Source organism: Mus pahari, chromosome 4, assembly GCF_900095145.1.
Source record: "Mus pahari chromosome 4, PAHARI_EIJ_v1.1, whole genome shotgun sequence".
In the NCBI taxonomy this organism is placed as follows: domain Eukaryota; kingdom Metazoa; phylum Chordata; class Mammalia; order Rodentia; family Muridae; genus Mus; species Mus pahari.
The window spans coordinates 123,831,001-123,853,380 of NC_034593.1; the positions used below are offsets into that span (position 1 = coordinate 123,831,001).

General features: G+C 37.0%; 1 protein-coding gene across 1 annotated transcript in view; it reads right to left on the reverse strand.

Moving 5' to 3' along the window:
- The window catches only part of Bank1 (B cell scaffold protein with ankyrin repeats 1), a 260,238-nt gene that overhangs the window by 185,291 nt on the left and 52,567 nt on the right, over positions 1 to 22,380 (reverse strand). The window contains exon 3 of the mRNA XM_021195807.2: positions 5,614 to 5,765. Within this exon, the coding sequence (XP_021051466.1) occupies positions 5,614 to 5,765 (152 nt within the window). The remainder of the gene's footprint in view (positions 1 to 5,613; positions 5,766 to 22,380) is intronic.

The window sequence follows — 22,380 nt, forward strand, 5'->3', positions numbered from 1 at the left end:
TACACACATGTGTGCACACACACACACACACACACACACACACACACACACACACACACACACACACACATACACGCTCAGAGACATACATACCCTAGTTCTGAAAAAGAGACAACTACAGCTGTTTTCTCTTACAAGCAAAACAATCTAGGATTATATTATAAAAACTGTTAAGAATTATCTAATTTGCAAATCCACATTATTCCTTATATGATTCTATCTGACACTGTGAAAAGTTAAATATTTTATGATTTTTCTCAGATATCATCTCTCAAAAGCTCTTGTCATTGTAAATTCACCCTAACAGTAAATAGAAAGCTCACAGATACACTTTCATGATAAATTTAATAAAAAGCTATCAAATTAAGTGTTTCTTACTCTAATGCTACTGCTTTTAGTAGAATCACATACTAGTAAAACTTCCATCTTAGAAGGAAATACCAAGGCCTTCTTACAAGTGGTTTGTAATGCTACCAATCACTCAGGTCCACTTTTGGCATTCTCCACTGTAGTATTCACATTCCAAATATTTATCCAAGTCTGGTTTACACTTCTCTTTATATGCGAGAACAGATCCCACCTCACAGGAATCACCATCATAGCAGCTTTTGCTCCTACCCCTGACATGTTACGTGTCAGCTTCTAAGGAACGTGGTCATACCTCTTCTTCATATGTTCAATGTCCTCACATCCCTCACCTCAACCCTGAACAGTGACTTCACATTTCACTTTGGTTTGATTAGTCATTGTTGAAAGTTCTTCAGTGTTCTTTTCAATGCCTACTTCACTCCTTACTTGACTCTGTGGAATGGGTAAGCACAGGTTGTTCTCCAAATATTTTATTCTCTGAAACCTCTAATGCTCAATTATGAGCAGCCCTACATGTGATGCTTCCTGTGCACCAGGGTCCTGCCTTAAGAAAGGACAGGATGCCACCTTTTAACCATCCCAGCAAAAATTCTAAGGAGAAGACAACCTAAGTGAAGTACCTGCATCTTTATTTGTACTATGGTCTGGTGTCTTGAGTTCAAGACCCTCACAGGCACATAGGGCTTAAAAGGGTTTTAAAAAACATTGGTTTAATAGTTAGCTGTCATTTCTTTGAAATGCAAACTAATTTGAACAAAGGGCTTTACATTTGCATTCCATATTGGAAGTTAAGTAGCTGGTCCTGTTGAAAGATGATGTTGCCTTGTTGATCAGTTCTTCCTTCCTCTGCCTCCTCAAACCTGTGATTTCTACCAAAGTTCAACTCTGATTTTAGAGAACCCTCCCTCTAACTCTTCCCTGCAAGAATTCTAGACTATCGAGTGAGCAATAACACATTCACATCTACATCTGTACTCAGCCATTACTAGGTCAACCCTTTTTATCTTTGTTGGTCTGCTCATCCGAAATACTCTGATAGCATTTCATTCACAATAACTTGACATATCATTTTAATATCTCCTGAGCATTATGGATATAGTGGATTCCTCTAAAAATTAAAATAAAATATGTTTGTAAAAATACAACAGTTTTGAATTGAGTATGCTAGGCCCCGTTACTAACTACCCTTCACGTGGGGGCCTTACATGCATCTACAGCTCCCTAAAGTGAAGTGCTTAATCCAGGACAGAAGGTATGGCTTTGGTTGCATGACTTTATTTGATCCAAAGAGAAAGCTTTAGGCTTTATAAATATCATTAATTTGTTTTTATTGATTTTGAAGCTGCCATTTAGTACTTCATTTTTTGACCCCTGAGTGTGTGTCCTGTATTGGAGGTTTAAGAATTCACAGAGAGATTTGGTTATGATTGTTGCTACCTATAAATGCTAAAGGTTGCTGTACTGTTCACAAAAATTATCATTTAATCAAAAAGACAGTAACTTGGTCTATAATAAAATATGTATGCAGTGCAGTTTTGATTGGGTCTTTGGTCTGAAATTTAAACACAGGTAGAAGATTGAGATCCCAGTAGATCACCGTTAGCTTACAAAGGCTTTTGCACAGTGACCTCTGGCTTTTTCACATATTTATGTCTACTTTATGTTAAAAGATACCACCTTAATGAAGATAGGCTCATGGGACTTGGTAAACTTACTGCATGGACTTCTGCAGTTAGCACCAAATTTGCACAATACCAGCAGAGAAAGGATTAGAAGGTAGGACCACTGAAATGTGAAGGATCATCCACACAGGTAAAACAAGATGAAGCAAAGAAGCTTGCTTTCAACTGTTGTGCTTCTGCAGAGGTGAGAGAGACAGCCTTACTACATCTCTGATGGGGACTCACAGAAATAGCAGGAGAGGTGAGGGTTCCAAGAAGAGAGCTTCTGAAAGCTTTATGTAAGATGTGTGAAAGATGTTACTGGAATCACCACTAAAGAGCTGACATGTCTCACAAAGTTAAGTGAACACAGGACAACTGTGCCAACTTTACAGAAGCCTCAGACAGGAGCGTGAGTTCTTGATGCCACCATTAGGCAGAAGTGATGGTGACTCATCTGTTGTAGGTGTACACCAGGAGGCAGGATTCAACTTTAGTAGGATTCCTACTTTGGATAAGATAAGCTACTGTCATGAGTGTGCCTTGTGCATTATGTAATACATTGCATCTTCTGGTTTCTGTCAACTAGATGTCAGTAGCAATTGTGATAATCAAAGATGCTTGCAGTTTTACACGGCTTCTTCCCCTATAAAAGAAAGGGAAAACTCTTTCCCAGTCGTGAACCACGATAGCATCTCATCTTTGAAGCCATGGACAGTGTGCACAAGATTTGCTGGTCTAGATACCGTCAATGAACTCATGTGGATTTCATCAGCAAGGTGAAAATGTATGTGTCATTAGAACAATGGCTACTTTTGGCAGACCTAAGTAACACCATATTCCTTATATCTGCTACTTCACAATACAAAATCCAGGGTAATGTGCTACAAAGTCAAATGTCCTGAGCAGTAAACACATAAAAATGCTCTATGCTAAAATGGAACGAAGTATACAATTCTACAAAAACTTAAAGAAAGTTTCTATCCACCAACCAAAGAGCATCCATGGGCTGGCCAGAAACTCCCAGCACATATGTAGCAGAGATGTGTCTTGTCTGGCCTCAGTAGGCAAGGATGAGCCTAATCCTGTAGAGACTTGATACCCCAGACTGGGGGGAAATGGGGGATACTTTCTCAGAGGTGAAGGGGAGGGAGGATGGGGGAAGAATTCTGTGAGGGGGAACCAGGACGGGAGCAACATTTGGAATATAAAGAAATAAAATAATTAATAAAAATATAATATAATAATTATTTTTTTAAAAAAGTCTCTATCAAGAAGCCAATTTAAGTGTACACAAAACTCACCTACTTATTTGTTTCTCAAAGACTTAGGGAATAATTCTTATAAGTAGAACAATGGATCAATATTAAAGAGAAAAAATCAGATTTTCCTCCTGTTTTTGAAGCAGAACAAGATTGTCCAGGCTTATGGAATGGATAATCTGCAGAAAGAAAGGTGTTGGGAAAGGTTACAGCAGAAGAATCAATGCTTCCCAGCTCCTGGGATCACAGGCAGTGAGCAGCCTAAAGCTCCATCTCAGCTGGTAGTTTACAAAAGCCATCTCTGTAGAACAAGAGTGGACAGTGAGCTGAAATGCTGCAGGAGACAGGTCCACAGACCCAGCTTCTGTACAGCTAGGAGCTATAGGACAGGGGTGGTGCTGGGGAATGGGGTGGGGAGGAGGGACCGTAAATAACTAATTCTCTTCATAGGGAAGGAAGTCTGTGCCCTTATCAAACACACGGTCATGTCAGCATGTTAGAAATATAGACCTATGGGTTTCAACAGTGCTAGGTATGAACAAGGCTCCCTTGCAATTGCCTAGAAACTGTCAGGGATACCATTGAAAGGTTATGGAAGTTTTAGGATCCTAGAAACATCTCTATAGTCCCTTGTTAGGAAAAGCATTGGTCTCTGCCCACCCACTATCTAGAAGGCTTCTCAGAAATGAGGTGAAGTTCAGAGGTTGTCATTTCAGATCATTGGCATATACTGAACATTCTCCAAGGAAACCAGAAACAAAATTTTCACTCAGCTGGAACCAAATGATCTTTTCTCTGGTGCTTCAAATTGTACTAAGATCTACTTACTGAAAGCCCAAGATTTGTCTGCAATAACTATTTTTGGTCCAAAGGATGAGATTATTTTGAAAATTTGGAGCATAACTCTGGGTTTAAAATGCCTTATATGACTGCTTGACTTCTAGAGTTTTTTTAAAAGGGAGGGTTCTCAAGACAGATTTGATATTGAAATAACTTAACTTTATTGGGTCTGAAAGAATTCTATCCATATCCATAAAAACAAGAAAAGCTCAAGATGATCTATTGAAAGGACCCCTGGTGAGTCAGCTGCATAAGTCAGCTGAATGTCTGCTTGAGGACACCTGAAGCCTGCTATTGAACTTCAATTTTTGTGTGACTAATATAGGGAGGGTTTTATAATACTCAAATTATACTGCTGCAGATATTTCTTAAATCAGCTATTTAGACTCATTGCATAACTTCTGGGGAACTATTTTTACTCCAAGTGTCATTTTATTTCCTACTTTGATTTCATCTATTTGAAAGTAGATCACATTGCTTTTATTACTTTCCCAGTTTCTTCCATGGTTTCTTGACTCCATAGGAGCTCCCAACTTTGGCTATTCAGCCTCTGTCTCCCCAGTATAAACTACCCATTCTGTTACCCTGGTTGTAACTTGTCTTTGCCTATGCATCTGTGTCTAGTATCTGGAAAGTAGACAGTTCAGATTTCCAGCATGTCTATGGTAGCATCCGAGTGGTTCTATCTCGTCTATTTCCTCAAGACCTGACAGGAAAGTGACTTAAAGGAACAATTCTCTCAGAACAGCATGCTGGGTGAAAGTGGGGAATTTAAACTTCAGCAACACTACAGAACGGTCACCTTTGCTGACCACAGAGTTGACAGGTGGCATCACAGACCTCCTGATGTCAAGTCATGTAAATCCACCAGCTTCTTCTAGATGGATCTTTTCAAGAATCTCCCATATGGCTCTTTTATACTGTGGTCCTTTCCATCCAAGTACACAATAGGAACTGATATCTAACAGTGAGGTTCAAACTCTTCCAGTGGTTTATTTTAGTTGGTCAATCCAAAAAAGGCACAGGGGAAGAAACATCAAGAATGCTTTTATATTGTTACTTTCTCCAAATCCTCCTGGTCACTACATTCGAATTCCTGAGAGATCAATTCTTTCACCTTGTACAATGTCACCATTCCATAACACATTTACAATTTTTAAATTGTGATCAAGAAAAAAAATAAATAAATGATTTTAAGTTCCATTCAGCAGTGAATATCCCTTTAAGAAAATAAAATATTTAATCTGCTTATTGTGAAATTAAGTTATTAAAAGTAGCTTAATATGTATGTATCTTTCTAAAGGGTCAAGTCCTGTTTTATGAAAGGCAAGCATTTGTATTAAATGCCTACTAGGCACTTGATAGTAATGTAGGTTCTAAGGACACAGTTGTGGAAAAAAAGCAAACTAAAATCGCATCACAGCAAACCCTGGCGTCTATGAAAACAACAGGGCCCTTAAATAAAGGCCAGCAGCACTGACCTCACATGGAATCTCCCCAGGAAGCACTAGCACCAGAGGCACAGAGGGTCTCAAAGCTGCTAGGTCATCAGTTCCCTGCTGTCCACTTGTGTCCTCAGGAGATTTGGCTCTTGAGACTGTTGGAATGCTGACCTCGAGGTAGTCTTCAGGACCTGGGGAAAAATTGCATGAATAAAATTAATTATCATTCCCATCCACTACTAAGAGACCAATTTCATCAGTACAGGAAGTGAATCTTGGATAGTTGAAATAATAATCTTTATCATTAAAATAATAGTTCTTGATTAAATACTATTACAATACTTATGACTAAGCCACACTAGTTATGTGATTATATGTTCATCAGCTTGTCAAATGTTCACAAAACTTTCAAATATCACAGTTTTCTATTGCTATTAATAAACTAGTAGAATATTAGAAAATTCATTTTTGCATGAAAACTATGAAGAAAAAGTTCCATTAGTACATTTAAGCCAAAGTACTAACTTGTACGCACATATTCTAATTTTTAAGTACTAATTATAAGCCAGCAATGGTTATTACACTTGCAACTCCAGAATTTGCAAGAGGGAAAAGGTAGTTATGGTAAAAATTCAAGCCAGTCTGGGTTACATAATAAGTTCCAGGTCAGGTTAGGCTAAAACAAAAATATGAAACAATTATTAAGTAAGATAACACTACTCACTAAGTCTAGTAGTGAGATGCATGACTTGCTGAATGGCTTAGCAGTTCAGAACCCTTATTGCTCTTCCAGAAAACCCGAGTTCAGCTCCAACCCCAGATCCAACAGCTCACAATTCCCTGTAATTCTAGCTCCCTGTTATCTTACAAGTTCTTCTGGCCTCCTTAGACACCCACACATAGCTTCATATACTTACATAGATACATATGCACATACATAAATAAAAATAGTGAAATGTGAGCGTTCATCAAAATATTTAAGTGTTTTATGAAAATAAGTGATTCAATTCAAGTGAGTTCTTTATGGCAATTCTAGGAATAATGAAACATATTACTTTGTATTTCAGAACCTAAAGAGGGGTAAAGTGACTGGCGTGTGTCTTGTTTAACATGTAGCAGCAGTAGTTACTCTCAATTATCCAAACATTGTTCTCATTTAAAAGGAAGAAATAAAAACGTGATGAATAATAAACCTATCTAAGAAAAAAAAAAAAAACTACTCAGTGGCTCAAAACCCAAAGTATGTTTATTCAAACCATATGGCTTGAATTATGATTTTCAGAATAAGGTCACATCTGTAACTTTTAGGATCACCTCAAAGTATCACTTGTACCCCCAAAAAAGGGAATTGTAAAAGAAAAAGGAATTTCTACAAAAACTAGCCTGGGCAAGTAAAACGAGCTTGCCCTTCCAGGATGGTCTCTAGCTGTTATGTTGAGGAATCCTTTCATGTTACCAGATAGGCTATTCTGCCATTTTAAAGCCATGTTGCAAACATAAACAGTGGCAGGAAGATCACTGGAATAGAACTGAAGAGCCAGAAATGAACCCACACACCTGTGGTCAATTATCTTTGGCAAAGGAGCTAAAACCATCCAGTGGAAAAAAAGACAGCATTTTCAACAAATGGTGCTGGCTCAACTGGTGATTAGCATGTAGAAGACAGCAAATCGATCCATTCTTAATCTCCTTATACAAAGCTCAAGTTCAAGTGGCTCAAGGACTGCCACATAAAACCAGATACACCGAAACTTGTAGAAAACAAAGTGGGAAAGATCCTCAAGCACATGGGCACTGGGGGAAAGCTCCTGAATAGAACACTAGTAGCTTATGCTCTAAAATCAACAATTGACAAATGGGACCTCATAAAATTGCAAAGCTTCTGTGAGGCAAAGGACACTGTCAGCAGGACAAAATGGCAACCAACAGATTGGGAAAAGATCTTTACCAATCTTAAATCTGATAGAGGGCTAATAGCCAATATATACAAAGAACTCAAGAAGTTAGACTCCAGAGAACCAAATGACCCTATTAAAAATTGGGGTACAGAGTTAAACAATGAATTCTCAACTGAGGAATGTCAAATGGCTGAGAAGCACCTAAAGAAATGTTCAACATCCTTAGTCATCAGGGAAGTGTAAATCAAAACAACCCTGAGATTCCACCTCACACCAGTCAGAATGGCTAAGATCAAAAATTCAGGTGACAGCAGGTACTGGCAAGGTTGTGGAGAAAGAAGAACAATACTCCATTGCTGGTGGGATTGCAAGCTGGTACAACCACTCTGGAAATCAATTGGGCGGTTCCTCAGAAAATTGAACATAGTACTACCTGAGGACCTAGCAATAACACTCCTGGGCATATACCAGAAGATGTTCCAACATGTAATAAGGACACATGGTCCACTATGTTCATGTGGACAACAACCCAGATGTCCCTCAACAGAGGAATGGATACAGAAAATGTGGTATATTTACACAATGGAGTACTACTCAGCTATTAAAAACAATGAATTTATGAAATTCTTAGGCAAATGGATGGATCTGGAGGATATCATCTTGAGTGAGGTAACTCAATCACAAAAGAACACACATGGTATGTACTTACTGATATGTGGATATTAGCCCAGAAGCTCAGAATACCCAAGATACAATTCACAAACCACATGAAACTCAAGAGGAAGGAAGACCAAAGTGTGGATATTTCTATCCTTCTCAGAAGGGGGAACAAAATACCCAAGGAAGAAGTTACATAGACAAAATGTGGGGCATGGGGTCCCGAATGGAGGAGTTAGAGAAAGGACTGAAGGAGTGGAAGGGGTTTGCAACCCCATAGGAAGATCAACAATATCAACCAACCAGACCCCTCAGAGCTCCCAGGGACTAAACAACCAAGCAAGGAATACACATAGAGGGACCAATGGCTTTAGCCACATATATAGCAGAGGATGGCCTTGTTGGTCATCAGTGGGAGGAGAAGCCCTCGGTCCTGTAAAGGCTTGATACCCCAGTAGGGGAATGCCAGGGTGGAGAGGCGGGGAGTGGGTGGGTGGGTGGGTGGGTGAACATCCTCATAGAAGCAGGGGGATGGGGGATGAGATGGGGGTTTCTGGGTGTGGGGGAGAACCGGGAAAGGGAATAGCATTTGAAATGTAAATAAGGAAAATATCCAATAAAAAATAAAAGACATGACATCAGTCATACAGAAATACTCCAGCCTTCAGTGGATATAAAGCGTATCTTTATGCTCAGCAAGCACTGCTGACCACTAGATGATGTCATCTGCAGCTGCTCCAATGTTTCCTAGCTCTAGCTGCTCTGGATCATGTCAGCACGACATGCCCTAGTTAGGTAAGCAAGACGGAGAGTACCTTAGTGGATCAGCAAACAGTATATGATAAGCCAGGAAAAAGTTTGGGTCTATATGAGGTCTGTGATTGGTATAGAATCTGTGATGATTAAAGTGTAAGGCATGCCATGATTGGTGGGATTATAGACTAGCACATGTGTTTCCTGGCTCTTTCCTAGCTGTAGTAGGAGCCTATTTGCTACTCTTAGGGAGTTAGTTTTGGATGCTTCTTATTTATATTCTGATGTCACCCTATCTCCAGCATTGGAATCATAAGTCCCATTATAGTCACCTCCAAAATCAGGGCTTTTCAATATTCCTAATGCTGCAACCCTCTAATACAGTTCTTCATGATATGGTGACCCCCAAACATAAAATTATTTTCATTGCTACTTCACATTTGTAATTCTGCCACTATTATGAATTGTTACATAAATATCTGTGTTTTCCAATGGTCTTAGGCAACCCCTATGAATGGGTAGTTTGACTCCATAAGGAGCACTACCCACAGGCAGAGAGCCACTTTCCTAACTGGTCTTTTGTGCCTACTTGTTGTCTTATCACAGGCAGTGCAGAGAAGACCCCAGTCAGAGCTTCCATCCCCAGAATTGGCAGCATTGGTGAGGAAAAAGAATGTTTCAGAGAACAACCCAGAGTAAAGACCAGAAGATATCCAGATCTCAGAGAAACAGAAAGCATCATAAGAGAGTCTAAGAGTGGCAAAGGACAAAAGGACAGAATCTAAGACTACTGAGAATGTAATAGGATTGAGAAGCAGAGACCATGAGCATCCAAGGGCAGGACCCGAGACAGAGTCTCCAAAGCTGGAAGTGCTAGAGCGTTATCAAAGATTCAAGAGCTTCGGGTTTCAGTATCCAAAGTTCAGGATCTGGAAGTCTTAATTGTTAAATGTTGTCAGCATAATCCTGGAGCAATGCTTTGATCATCTAAAATGGTGGTTTTCAACCTGTGGGTCAGAAAGAACTTTGGAGGTTGAATGGCCCTTTCACAAGATTGGCCAAGATTACCTGAATATTAGATATTTACATTAGGACAAATAACAGTAACAAAAATATATCTTTGAAATAGTAATGAAGTGTTTTATGGTTGGGGGGATCATCACAACATGGGGGATTGTATTAAGGGGTCTTATCACTAAGAAGGTTGAAAACCACTTATCTAAAACAATATGTCTTTGACCTTGAAAGAATAAAACTATATGACTCTAGTGCTTAGCTTCTGGGTTTGTGGTCAGGTATGAGTTCTGAACTCAAGTCTACCAGCAACCAAGGTGTTCATTTCTATGTGTGCTTATCCTTCCAGCTTAGAGTATTATAGAATGAAGCACTCTAAGAACATCAGCTGTCGTCTTCATCTTTTGTGATTGTTTGCTAGAAAACATCTTGACCATCACTAGCTAGTTTGTGAATACCAACATTTAATCAGGAAAGATTGGATTGGGAAGGCCATTCATTGGACTCTCCTCTGAGATCCTGGCCACTTCATCTGCACTTCTACCCATTTGTACACAGTTCTGTCCTAGTTGCATGTGGCATCTGGGTCTCAGGAGGCGCTAAGGTATACAGGATGGCAAAGGATAAGTGAAGGGGAAACTCTCAGAGTAGCTATGGGAATCCATCACTACTCTGGTCAAAGACATTCCAGTAAAGTTGCTTTGAAGTCTGCCTTGTTCCTATAAAGAGTCCCTTACATATGCTCTATAGGTAAAGTTAACAAACAGATTGATTCCTAGTGGTGAACTTTGCTGGAATCATATTTCAATTTGTCATCCTTGTGGCCTTTTAAGGAGGAATTAGATGTTCCTGTCTCTCCAGGGAAAGAATCTTTCTATCCTGGAGTGAAAGAACACCTATCCAACCATTCATGACATCTCCTGACTACTCTGCTCTCCTGCAGTTCACATACCACCTGCCGAATTTTATGTTCTTTTCTAATACATTCTCCATGATGTACTTCTCTTCATTACAGTATACATAACATCCAGAAAATCAAGGGGAGGCATTTTCTTAGTGGTCTTCATCTAAAGGAAATTAAAATGGAGAAGATTCAAAGGTCATGATGGCGAGGCAGAACTAGAATTTCATCCTCATTTCCTCGCAGGTAAATAGGACAGAATGCGAGTTCCCTAGAGCCTTATGCAAAGCCTTACAAAATTAGCCTATGGGGGGAAAAAAGAAGACTGGACCCTTATCCACCATAGGTGCAGGGGTACTGCAGAGTTTCTAAAGGTAACTCTTGGTAATTATGAGAAACAGTTTGTTGTTTTCTCTCAAAGTTAGGTAGCTCAGTACAAGCCCATGGCCAGCACTTCCCCCATACAGATTACCAAATCTCATCAGACTGTGATGTCGAGCTACAGAGGCCATTTGGCACATTGTGTTTCCTAGTCCTCTCTGGGTTCTGGCACACCCTTTATACAGAAAGAATATACTACTTTCAATCCGTTCATCTTTTTCTTTGTGAAAAATCAATCTTATTCTCCACCAAGAGTTATTATAATTCTAAAACACATAGTCTTGGTAGAAACCTAAGATACTCATGACATATTTAACATATGATAGAACATAAAACAGAGAATGTGCACCGAAAAGCCTGTGCTGTAGCAACGAGGAAAAGAACCCATATCCTTTAGGGAGCTAAATGTTCTCAGGGTTCCAGATCACTCCCTCCCTCAACGTTTTCATTTGGAATAAGAAAACACTTCTTCTTCTGCTCCAACTGTGTGTCTTGACTCATCTCCTTATTTGGGGACATAAGAACTGAGAGCCATTTTGAAACTTGACATCAATCATGTACAGACAAGGAAATTGCCAGCTCCAAAATGAGAATGAAGACTGGAGAAACTTTGAAAGGAGGCAATGGCAGACTTCAGCCACTTCTAAGAGCAATTGCATTTTGTTTTACTTCATTTCTGTTATGTGAAAGTTGAAAAACTCGGGCACAAAGCACCCCAAATTTCCAAATTTCTACTAATTCTGGTCTTGTTTACAACAGATGAAAATGAGCCTTTATTTCCCTACCAATTTAAAACTGTTTTCTGTGCAGTCTCATTGTGCCTTTATGTCCTCTCCAACTCTCCTCGTATTCAACATTGCATGAAACTACGTTTTTTAATTGATAAAAGAACTAAGAGGCAGATTACACTTAATATAGCATAAAACAAGGCATTCTTGATAGCAGTATCAAAGTGTTGTTTTGGAAAAGAATTTCTCTGTAATGTCAGACTATAAGGAGCTATTTATTTATCCTAAGGATACAACAAAAGAGATCTCTGTGATTGCAAATGGAAAACTGGAAGCTCAATAAGCAACAGGAAAACAAATAAAATATGCTATAAGATAAAAGGTATCACTAATTAAATTCTATCAGTTAATATTTAACGTTGAGAAACAATTTTACAGTATAACTTAAAAAATCTAAACTAAAACCCTGTCAAATTAAAGGTTCATGCACACACACACATACACACACACACACACACACACACACACACACACACACACATATCATACATATGGTACTATGAATAAATGAGAATAGACTAACCATTTCTATATCAAAATCACTGGAGTAGCTATCTCTAGATTCTAAGTTTTAGAATATATGTATATATTACGGCAGTTGAAGAGTGTCAGTCTCATCTATGTAATCTATCTATCAAATATATCATTTATTTGTTATACATTATCAATTACCTATATAATCATGATTTTCCTACAATAAAATTTGTTTTACAGAATAATTTATAGAATAAAATATAACATTTATTTCAAACCAAGGAATGAACTGATCATGAACTCAGGCTAAATAGATACATCTATCCCCTTCTACAATTTGCAAATAAAACATAGTTTCTCTCAAAAAAAAAATAGTTGCTTTAAAACACTAGATACTGACATGTACCACTAAGTTAAAGCAAACATTGAACAGTTCTGAAAGCCCGGTGTTAATCAGAAATTAGATGAACACAGATGCCCATGCAGAGCAAACAGAGCCCAAAACATGATTGGAAAACATAGTTTCAAATATAAGGTTGGCTTTCCAAAACTAATTACTTTCCAAAAATAAAGAAAACTGGGATTCAAAACACCAACAAACAAGGGCTCCTGAGACAAACAAGTCAGTCCAGTAGAGGCCAGTAGGAAATCAAAGTTCATGGTAACAAATTAAAGTCAAAGTCATAACAACTCGGAGTACTGGGACTTTCCCAGATACAACTGTTGTTTGGAAGGAAACATTTTGCTGTTGTCTAAATAAAACTTTTATTTTTTTCTAGACAACATATACTAGACAAAAATGCTGGGCTTGGATAAGGTAACAGGTGGAGCTAGCTATATTTTCTAATTTGTCAAAGTTAGCAGAGAAAGCTAAAAAGAGCTAGCTAGTGCTTCTCCGCAGCTTGAGTGGGCTTGAGAGAATGGCTTTTCAAGTCCCTGTGTTGGAACCAGTGTGCTCATAAAAGCTGCAGTAGCAACAGTTGACAATGATTTTCAATTAAAGTATTGTCTGTCACTAAAACTAATCATTTCCTGGATCAATAATCTATGACAGAAGAGTCACCAAAATCAATACAAAGAACACTAACACTGGCAAAATTAGTTTTACTCAATGGAACATTTCAGAAAACTTGTTAGTCATTATGTTAGTTAACTTTTTATCAACATGATAAAATACCAAAGATAATACTTAAAGTAGCTTGGTTCAGAGAATGCTTGAATAGAATGCATGAAGCTGTAGGTTCTAGCCCCAGTACTGACTAATTCAGGCATGGGAGCAGATGGACTTGGGAGGATCAGGAGTTCAAGACCACCTGTGGCTACATAAGGAGTACAACGCCAGTGTGTACTATATAACATCTTTACACTGAGACTTCATTCACTGCGATTATTTTCAGATTATCACTACACACTGGATTTTATTTTGAATATACACAAAACGAATCCGCATTCAATGTTGGATCATTGAATTTCAGTTGACCCTTCAGAGTGATTTGTAGATAATTCTTAATTGTAAGAGTCACAATCACCCTCCTCCATAAACTGTTGAGACAAACAGAAAGTTCTCTTCCTTTCCTAAAACTTTTCAAAATTCTAAAGGAAAGAGAACTTTTAGCTATGATGTTAAGACTCAAAGAAGCAGATATAATTAGCCTAAAGCCATAAGTAGTGCATAACAGAAGAATCTTTTACAAAAATTTTACAAAATAAATAAAAATTATAGATTTTTCTTCACTGAGAAAAAAATGAAAACTTCAACGCTGTTTAAGAAATGGTCTGTTTATTTGTTTCCATATAAACTTTATATACCTAGGGGAGATTTATGAAAATGTAATCTTTGGCATGTAAACACAAGTTGTTGTAAATAATTTAATATATATATATACATATATATATTTACATATATTAAACATGTGATTTGTATATATGGTGTATATGTGAATATATATTTATTCAAGTTATATAACTTCTAAAGATATAATTATGAATATAATATATATAAATTATGTGTATAAATTATAAATTCTTAAATATTTTAAGAATAACAGTATAAACATACATGCTTATCAAATATGAGTATATTTCTTCTGATAAATCTCACATGTGATATTTGTACGTGTATACTTTAATTTGCATATTATATATCATACAAATTTATATACATCTACATACATATCCTAGCTACATATTCTACTACCACTTTACCTTAAATATTAGTATTAGATTCCAGGTTGGTTTCCTCAACAGAACAATGATTGGAAGAGAAAAACCTTAAGAGCAATTGTGTACATTTTCTCGCTACTTCTTTATCCATTTTCTAAAATATAAAAAATTTACTATTTTGTTCCATGTTGAACTTGATATGTACTCAATAATTATCAGTAAAAAACAACTGAGTTATCCTCAATATATTGTTATAAATTAACTCCCATTTAGTGGTATCATAAAATGTTTGATTTCAAAAATATTCGTTTTTTAATTTAAAATACCTAGCATGATCCTAATTGAAGAATAAAATAAAAAACCCAAGTCTCTTTCTTTGCTCTATATATGAAGTACAAAAGTATAATAAGTCTGTGTCCAGTACATTCTTTAGAACCTAGCTTTTAGCTTTGTTATGCTCCTTCATCTTTTAGCACAAAATGGTAGGGTAGAGTAAATATTACTTAACATTTAGAAAATACTGTTCAAATGTCTTTCCAGGAAAGTAATTACTGTGACCAGCAAGTGTTTCATTTCTAGCTAGAGAAGAACATGTCTAAATAAAACATAGATCATGGATTGTGAGTAAATATTCGATTCTGATGGCTCAATCATAAAGGGTCATTTTATCCCTGCTTTGTGGTTCTGTGAACCTCAAGCTTCCAAGTGTCTTGATATATAGTTTGTAGCTTTGTTTTACACAGATTAAAAGTCTCCCTTTCCATGGGCTCTATACTAGCAGTCCTCTGCTGCTGCAGGTTTTGAATCTACAGATCCAGTCAAACACTGATTGAAAGTAATTTATAAAACTATGCCTGTACTAGATGTAGACAGACTTTTCTGTCACCATTATTTCCTAGATAATACAGTACTTACAATATTATATTGCATGAAGTTAATTTAAAGATTGAAAGTACTTGGGTATACATGCATAGGACATATGCAAATGCTGTATCATTTACATAAGGGGTGTGGAGATCTTCAGATTATAATACCCCTGGCATTCTGGAGTCAACTCCCTGAAGGTATGAAGCTCTGCACCTTTAGCGTTTCTTCATTTTGATATTTAAGCTGATGTTTAGGGAAGCCTGGGAGTAATGCCTTTACTACAGCAGATGACTGCTTCATTTTAAATATACATAAAAATGACCAAAAAGAAAGAAACAAAGAAACAAATGTAGACAATAAAATAAAACCAAACAAGAATTCATCACGATTCAAATTAAAATCTTTAAAAGAATTAGAATATGCACCCTAAACTCAGGACCTTGAAACCTGAGCCTCTACAGTCTCAGAAAAAAAATCATCTATTTAATAAATTATGTAAAGCCGAGAAGTACTTTAGGACAAAAGAAATTCCTTTGTAAAGTATCAGATACCTGAACTTACATTCATAATTCAGACTTTTTGAGTAATATACATTTCAAACAATCCATCATTTTAATTGGAATTCTGAAGTAATAATGAACCATTAGTTTCAAGGCAGATATCCAATTCCTAAATGTTAAAGTTGTCACATAATAATTTTTCAGAACTTAATAAATTCTAAAAGGTACAAAACAGCAGTACTGGCTTCTCGCTTAAGTGTACCAAGCTATTATTATACCTTTACTGTTGGAATCAACTAATTATTGTTTAAATTAGGAAAAATGTAGGGTATCTTAGGGTTTTCATTGCTATAAGGAGACACCACAACCACAGCTACTCTTATAAAGGACAACATGTAATTGGGCTGAGTTATAGTTTCAGAGGTTCAGTCCATTCTCATTGTGGTGGGAAGTATGGCAGCATCTAGGTAGTCAGTCATGGCACTAGAAGAGCAGGGAGTTCTATCTCTTGTTCCGAAGGTGGCTAGGAGAAGACTAGCTTTCAGGAAGCTAGGTTGTGGGTCTTAATGCCATGCCCACCGTGACCTACTTCCTCCAGCAAGGTCACATCTACTCCAATAAGGCTACACCTACTCCAACAAGGTCACATCTCCTAATAGTGCCACTCTTTGGGCCAAGCATATTCAAACCACCACACAGGGTCTCTGAATCCTGTTGGTAATTTAAAAATGTCCAGGTAAAATTAGATTCTGAAAGGGATTTTCTTACTGATCTAGAGGATTTTCAGTATATTTTATAGGCAGTACAGAATTCCCTAACCTAGTGAGCATCTGAGGAGAGATAAAGGCCACTGGCTAGGAAATACAGATCCTAGAAGGACAGATGCTGATCTCTGCCAGCAGATGAGAGGACAGACATTTATATGGCAGAGGTACAATGAAATGGGGGGGGGGAGAAAAATATCTGTGATATCTTAGAGTTATGGCACAATGGCATAGATTTTAAAATGGAGCACAGGAATAGGACTCATTTCTTCTTATAGAAGCAAGAGAGGAGAAAACAATGAATTATCAGACCTTGAGAAGGAAGATAGTCAATATGAAGCCTACTAGGGAAAGTGTGCGTTCAAATCGTGATCAAGGGTTCTATAAGGATAAGACAATTCTCCCAACACACCAAGCTACAAATAATTGTACTATGGTGCAGAAACAATGGGAGGTAAAGCAGCTGTCACTCAGCATCCACAAAGTCAGGGATACCAAACACTAATCACAATGTAACCTCAATTTAAAACAGGTTAAATTCTATGTAAGAATGTCCCTCATGATGCAGTAAATATCATATCATTTCCCCTGAAATTTTGTACAGTTTTAGTTATTTATTGATATGAGTTTTATCTATTGCTCTATCTATCATCTATAGTGATCATACATACATACATACATACATACTTATATGAGAATTTATACATCTATGTGTATATCCATTTATCTTTTTATGGATACATATGCCCATTTTATCTGTTTAATAAAGCATTCCTATGAATATTTGTATACACATATGCATTCTTTTTTTTTTTTAGGTAAACAGTAGGAAGATGGTTGGAAAATACTGCAAGTTTGTGTTTGAGTAGCTAAGAAACTACAAAACTTTTCCCAAAGTGACTGTATCATAATAGAGGCCCACAAGCTGTATTGGGAGTCCCAGCTGCTAAACAACAGCCTTGCTAATTTCAGCCGCAATAGCTGCTATGTATGGCTTATAGTGATTTTAATTTTTATTTCCCTGATGAATCACAGCATTGATAATGATTTCCTTGCTTCCTTGCATTCTGGGTGTTTTCTTTGATGACACATCTATTTAAATCCCTTGCTGAAATTTTTAGTTATATCACTTGATTTCTTCCTGTGCTTTCTGGCTATCTACACATACTGAATTCAAGTCCTTTATAACAGATGTTCCTCCTGTTTATGAAGGAAAGACTCCTTCTTTGCACACTAGGTCATTTCTAATGTGCTGGCAGATGTAAACTTTAACTTATGTGTTTATTTCTATAGTTATTCTTAGGTTTTCTTGCAGATGAAGTTTTATTATGCCGAAACAACTTGATTCCTTTTAAAACTTATTATTAACTGTGTGCGGAAGAACCAGTATAGTTCATTATGCAAGGATAATTCTGCCTCCAGTACCCAGATACCTGATGCTTTGGAACTAATGAAGCTTTACTGCTCTTGCTAGAAGAGACACAAACTACACTCTGCCTTGGGTGAACCCATGTGTTCCTTGCATTGGGTTTGCGTAGATTCTACACACACATGAATGAACTGTATGGACAGAATCCTAGTTAAGTGCATCCTGCACAGCCCTTTGTATCAGCTTCTTTCCATCACCTGCCTCCAAACTCCAATCACCTTATCACTGTAGAGATATCCTTGCCATCTCTTAAACTCTGTGAAGCCACTGGCCAACTTCATTCTCTTTCCTGCTGAGACTTGGGAAGCTTCAGTTTGCAGGTAACAATGGTAGCCAATTCAGCACTAACCCAACCACTGACTCCCTCTTAAACACAGGGTCCCCAAAGAAGGAACTAGAAAAAGTACCTATGAGGTTTGCAGCCCTATAGGAGGAGCAACAATATGAACTAACCAATCAAAGAAAACACATGGTTGGACTCATGGCTCTAGCTGCATATGTAGCAGAGGATGGCCTAGTCAGTCATCAATGGGAGGAGAGTCCCTTGGTCCTGTGAAGGTTCTATACCCCAGTATAGAGGAATGCCAGGGCCAGGAAGCAGAAGTTGGTGGGTTGGGGAGCAGGGGAAGGTGGGAGGGGATAGGGGATTTTCAGAGGGGAAACTAGGAAAGGGGATAACATTGGAAATGTAAATAAAATATCTGTTAAAAAAGTAAATAAAACAAACAAAAACAAAGGGTAATATCCCTGTGCTGCCTGTTGTGCAGTCCTTTAACACAGTTGCTTCATATCTGTCAAGTTCTGTTGGATCTATTTACTCCAATTTGGTAAACAGAAGGCCCATGTGACCTTTTCACATTCTGTGTGTCAGGATGCATGAGATATGTTTACTGTTTAAGGTCAATGGTTTGAAACCAGGTCAGTTTCAAGGCTTATTCGACTGAACAGTGAACAGGCACATCTGTGGTCAGTCAGACTTGAGCTGTGACAGATTTTCTTGAGCAAGATTAAAGCTGCATTTTTCATTTTAAGTAAGACAAAGAATACTCTTAATTGCTATTGTGAAACCTTGCATTTTACCTGAAATGATAGGATGTTGGAAGAAGCATATGCCGACCGAGCTGGAATGCTTCCAAAGACTTTCCTGACAAGAGCAATAAAGAAATTCATCACTGTGGTTTTGGGGTGCTGTGTGATGCAGCATGTCAGTATTTAGAAGATTGATGTAATTTGTTACACCAGAATTTTCCAAGTGACCACTGTATGATGCTATGTAGGCAATCATGAATGTAAGAGCAAGATCAGCCCAAAGTAAAAGATGCTGGGATAATAGGATTCTGAGATTTTAGAAATATTGCTTGTAGGGCCTGGGTGTGGCCCTGAATAAACCTTTCTCTTACTCACTGTAAATGGGGTAAGAAAGGATTTCATCCATTTACAACAGATTGCTCAAGCAAGCATAGAAAGCTAACCGACTTCCATTAAACTGAACATTAAAGACATTTGAAAAATAGAAGATGTTACTTTTACCATTGAGTTTTGTCTTTGGAACTATGTAATTTCTGTTAACATGTGTTTTAAATTTTACTGTGAATTAACATTTTAAAATTTTATATGTTTGGTTATTTTTCCTAAGGAAAAAAATTTAATATGATCGATTTAAAAAAAAATCAATGGAAGGCTAAGGAAGAATAAGAACAAATACACACTTCACAACTTATACATATATGTATATGTATGTGTGTGTTCATGTATATAATAAACATTACAATAAAATATATTATTTTGACACAAGAACCAATTTGTTTATTTATTTGTTTGTTTGTTTGTTTGTTTGTTTATGTGTCCACACATACTACTGTATTTAGACAAATTCGCACTTGCACAGAAATCATGATTGAAAGAGTTGGCTCTTTCCTTCTGCCATGGGAATCCTAAGATGGAACACAGGTCATCAGGCTTGGAAGGGAGTTCCTTTACCCACTAAGCCATCTTACCAGCATATTAAACAACATATTTAACTAACATTAAAATAACCTTCATGAGGATCTCAGCATTCTTTAGAAAGTCATGTTTGGAACAAACTGTTTAAGAATTGCTAGGCTAAAATAGTCCATCCAGTATTCGTCAGTGTAGAGATGACTTAAACCATACATTGCACATGGCTTTCACTCTGAAACAGGCTTCCCTTTGGTCCTCTCGACAATTTTCTAATATGTCATTTATAATTTATCTTGTCAATTCTTTCATTGACATCCACATCATGTCTCCCAAGTCATTATAGCATCTAATTCTCCCCAGACACTGTAGCAAGGATCATTTTATCATGGTGGTGGAGTAATTACATCTGGCTTTATTTTATTCACATTTAAAAGGACTTTGAACTCACTAATTCATAGGTAAAAGTCAAACTCCACAAGAGAAAGTGTTTCAGACATCCACCTATCACAGTGGAAGTCTCTGGCCCCTTTCGTACGAAAAAACAAAACTAAACGAAAACAAACAAAAAACAAAAAAAGCCCCACATGTAAATCTTACATGGTTTTCCTTCAAAACTACACAAGTCCTACAACGTGTTCATTTCTACCACACTTCAGAACTTAAGTAGTTGAAATAAATAAGAACAAATAATCCCATCAAGGAATTTTCACACACACACACACACACACACACACACACATATCTATGAAAATTCATATATTCATATATATGTTTGTTTATTTGGTCTATGTGTATGTATGGTTTATGTGAACACGTGTATCATGAGTCATGTTAGGAGATGAGAGAATAACTTTTGGAGTCTGTTCTCTCTGTCCATGTGTATGTAGGCTGTAGAGACTGCACTCACGTTTCTAATTGCCTAGAAAGTGTCTTTACCCACTAAGCCACCTCCCTGGCTCTTAGATGATTTTTAATCACTGCATGTATCTGACTAGCAGGCTTTACTAACATGTTGTAACTACATAATAATTACTAAAATAACTAAAAAGAATCTTTCCAATCTGATAAATAATTATGTTGCAATATCATTGGCCAGGAATGATCCAAACAGAGTGTTTTCTGTTGTTGGAAAACACCTTTTCTCTTCTCTTTATGATGTCTTCAAATTAGAAGATTTCTGCTCACTGCAATTGCTTAGAGATTCAACAAAAGTTTAAACAGATTGTAATAATGTGGATATTTGTTGTTAATTAATTTATAAATAAATTAAAATTATTGCAGGTTTTTATTTCTCTCTGATGCTACTGTTGTCTCTCAAAACATCCAAGCAATGGCCTGGGCACAGGATTAGAGCAGTTAGTAGACAACACTCCCAAGAGAGTTCCTTAGTGGGAATACAGACTGCTGCAGTTTTACACTAATGGGGTCCTCCAAAAATGCCACAAGGAGTACAATCTACGGAGCAGCCATGATATTGCCGTTATAATTTAATTAATGTCCCACACTGAAGGTTATTCGAATCTCACATAATACAAATAAGTGAATTAGTATTCTTGTACTTTCACGGCAAAAACTAAGTATTTTTGACCTGCTTCTGAACCTAGCTATCATACATTTTATCATACATATCAACAAAATATGAAACCTAATTATTTCACATCTTGCCTACAATGAAATAAAGTTTTTATTATCTTTGATAACTGATAAAGGATGAGAAGGGGAAATGCGGGCTGTATATATTTAAGTAGATCTTTAAAGAACCATGGATGGTTTATTCTGAAAAAGTGGCAAAATCTCAGTGGCTAAGGAGTAACTCTCCCGTATCAACTTCAGTTTAACATGTTTTCTTTCAGTACTTTAAAAATGAATATTTATTTAAAGTATTTTAAAGTTGCTTTAAAAGATTTTTCTCTTTTAAATTGGAACATCTATAGATTGTGTACTAACCTTCTACTAAGCCATTTCATATGTTCTGTTTCATAAATGGACTGTGGCAGGGAAAAGTGAATTAAGGAGAGATGAAACAAAGGGAAAAGCAAATTTTGTTGTGTAGCATAAAGGCTCACAAAAGTTGTCATGCAGTGTTTTGGAGATCTTGATTAATCGAAATGTCTAATTATTTAAAGTCCTGGCACATTCCTGACTGGAAAAAGAACCGTTTCTTGTTTTGTTTTGTTTTTGTAGGTTTTTCCAACAATTAATTTATAGAAATATGACAAAGAGGAGACTAAGGGCGTCTAGTTCATTGACATCACAACTATAGTATTAATAATAAT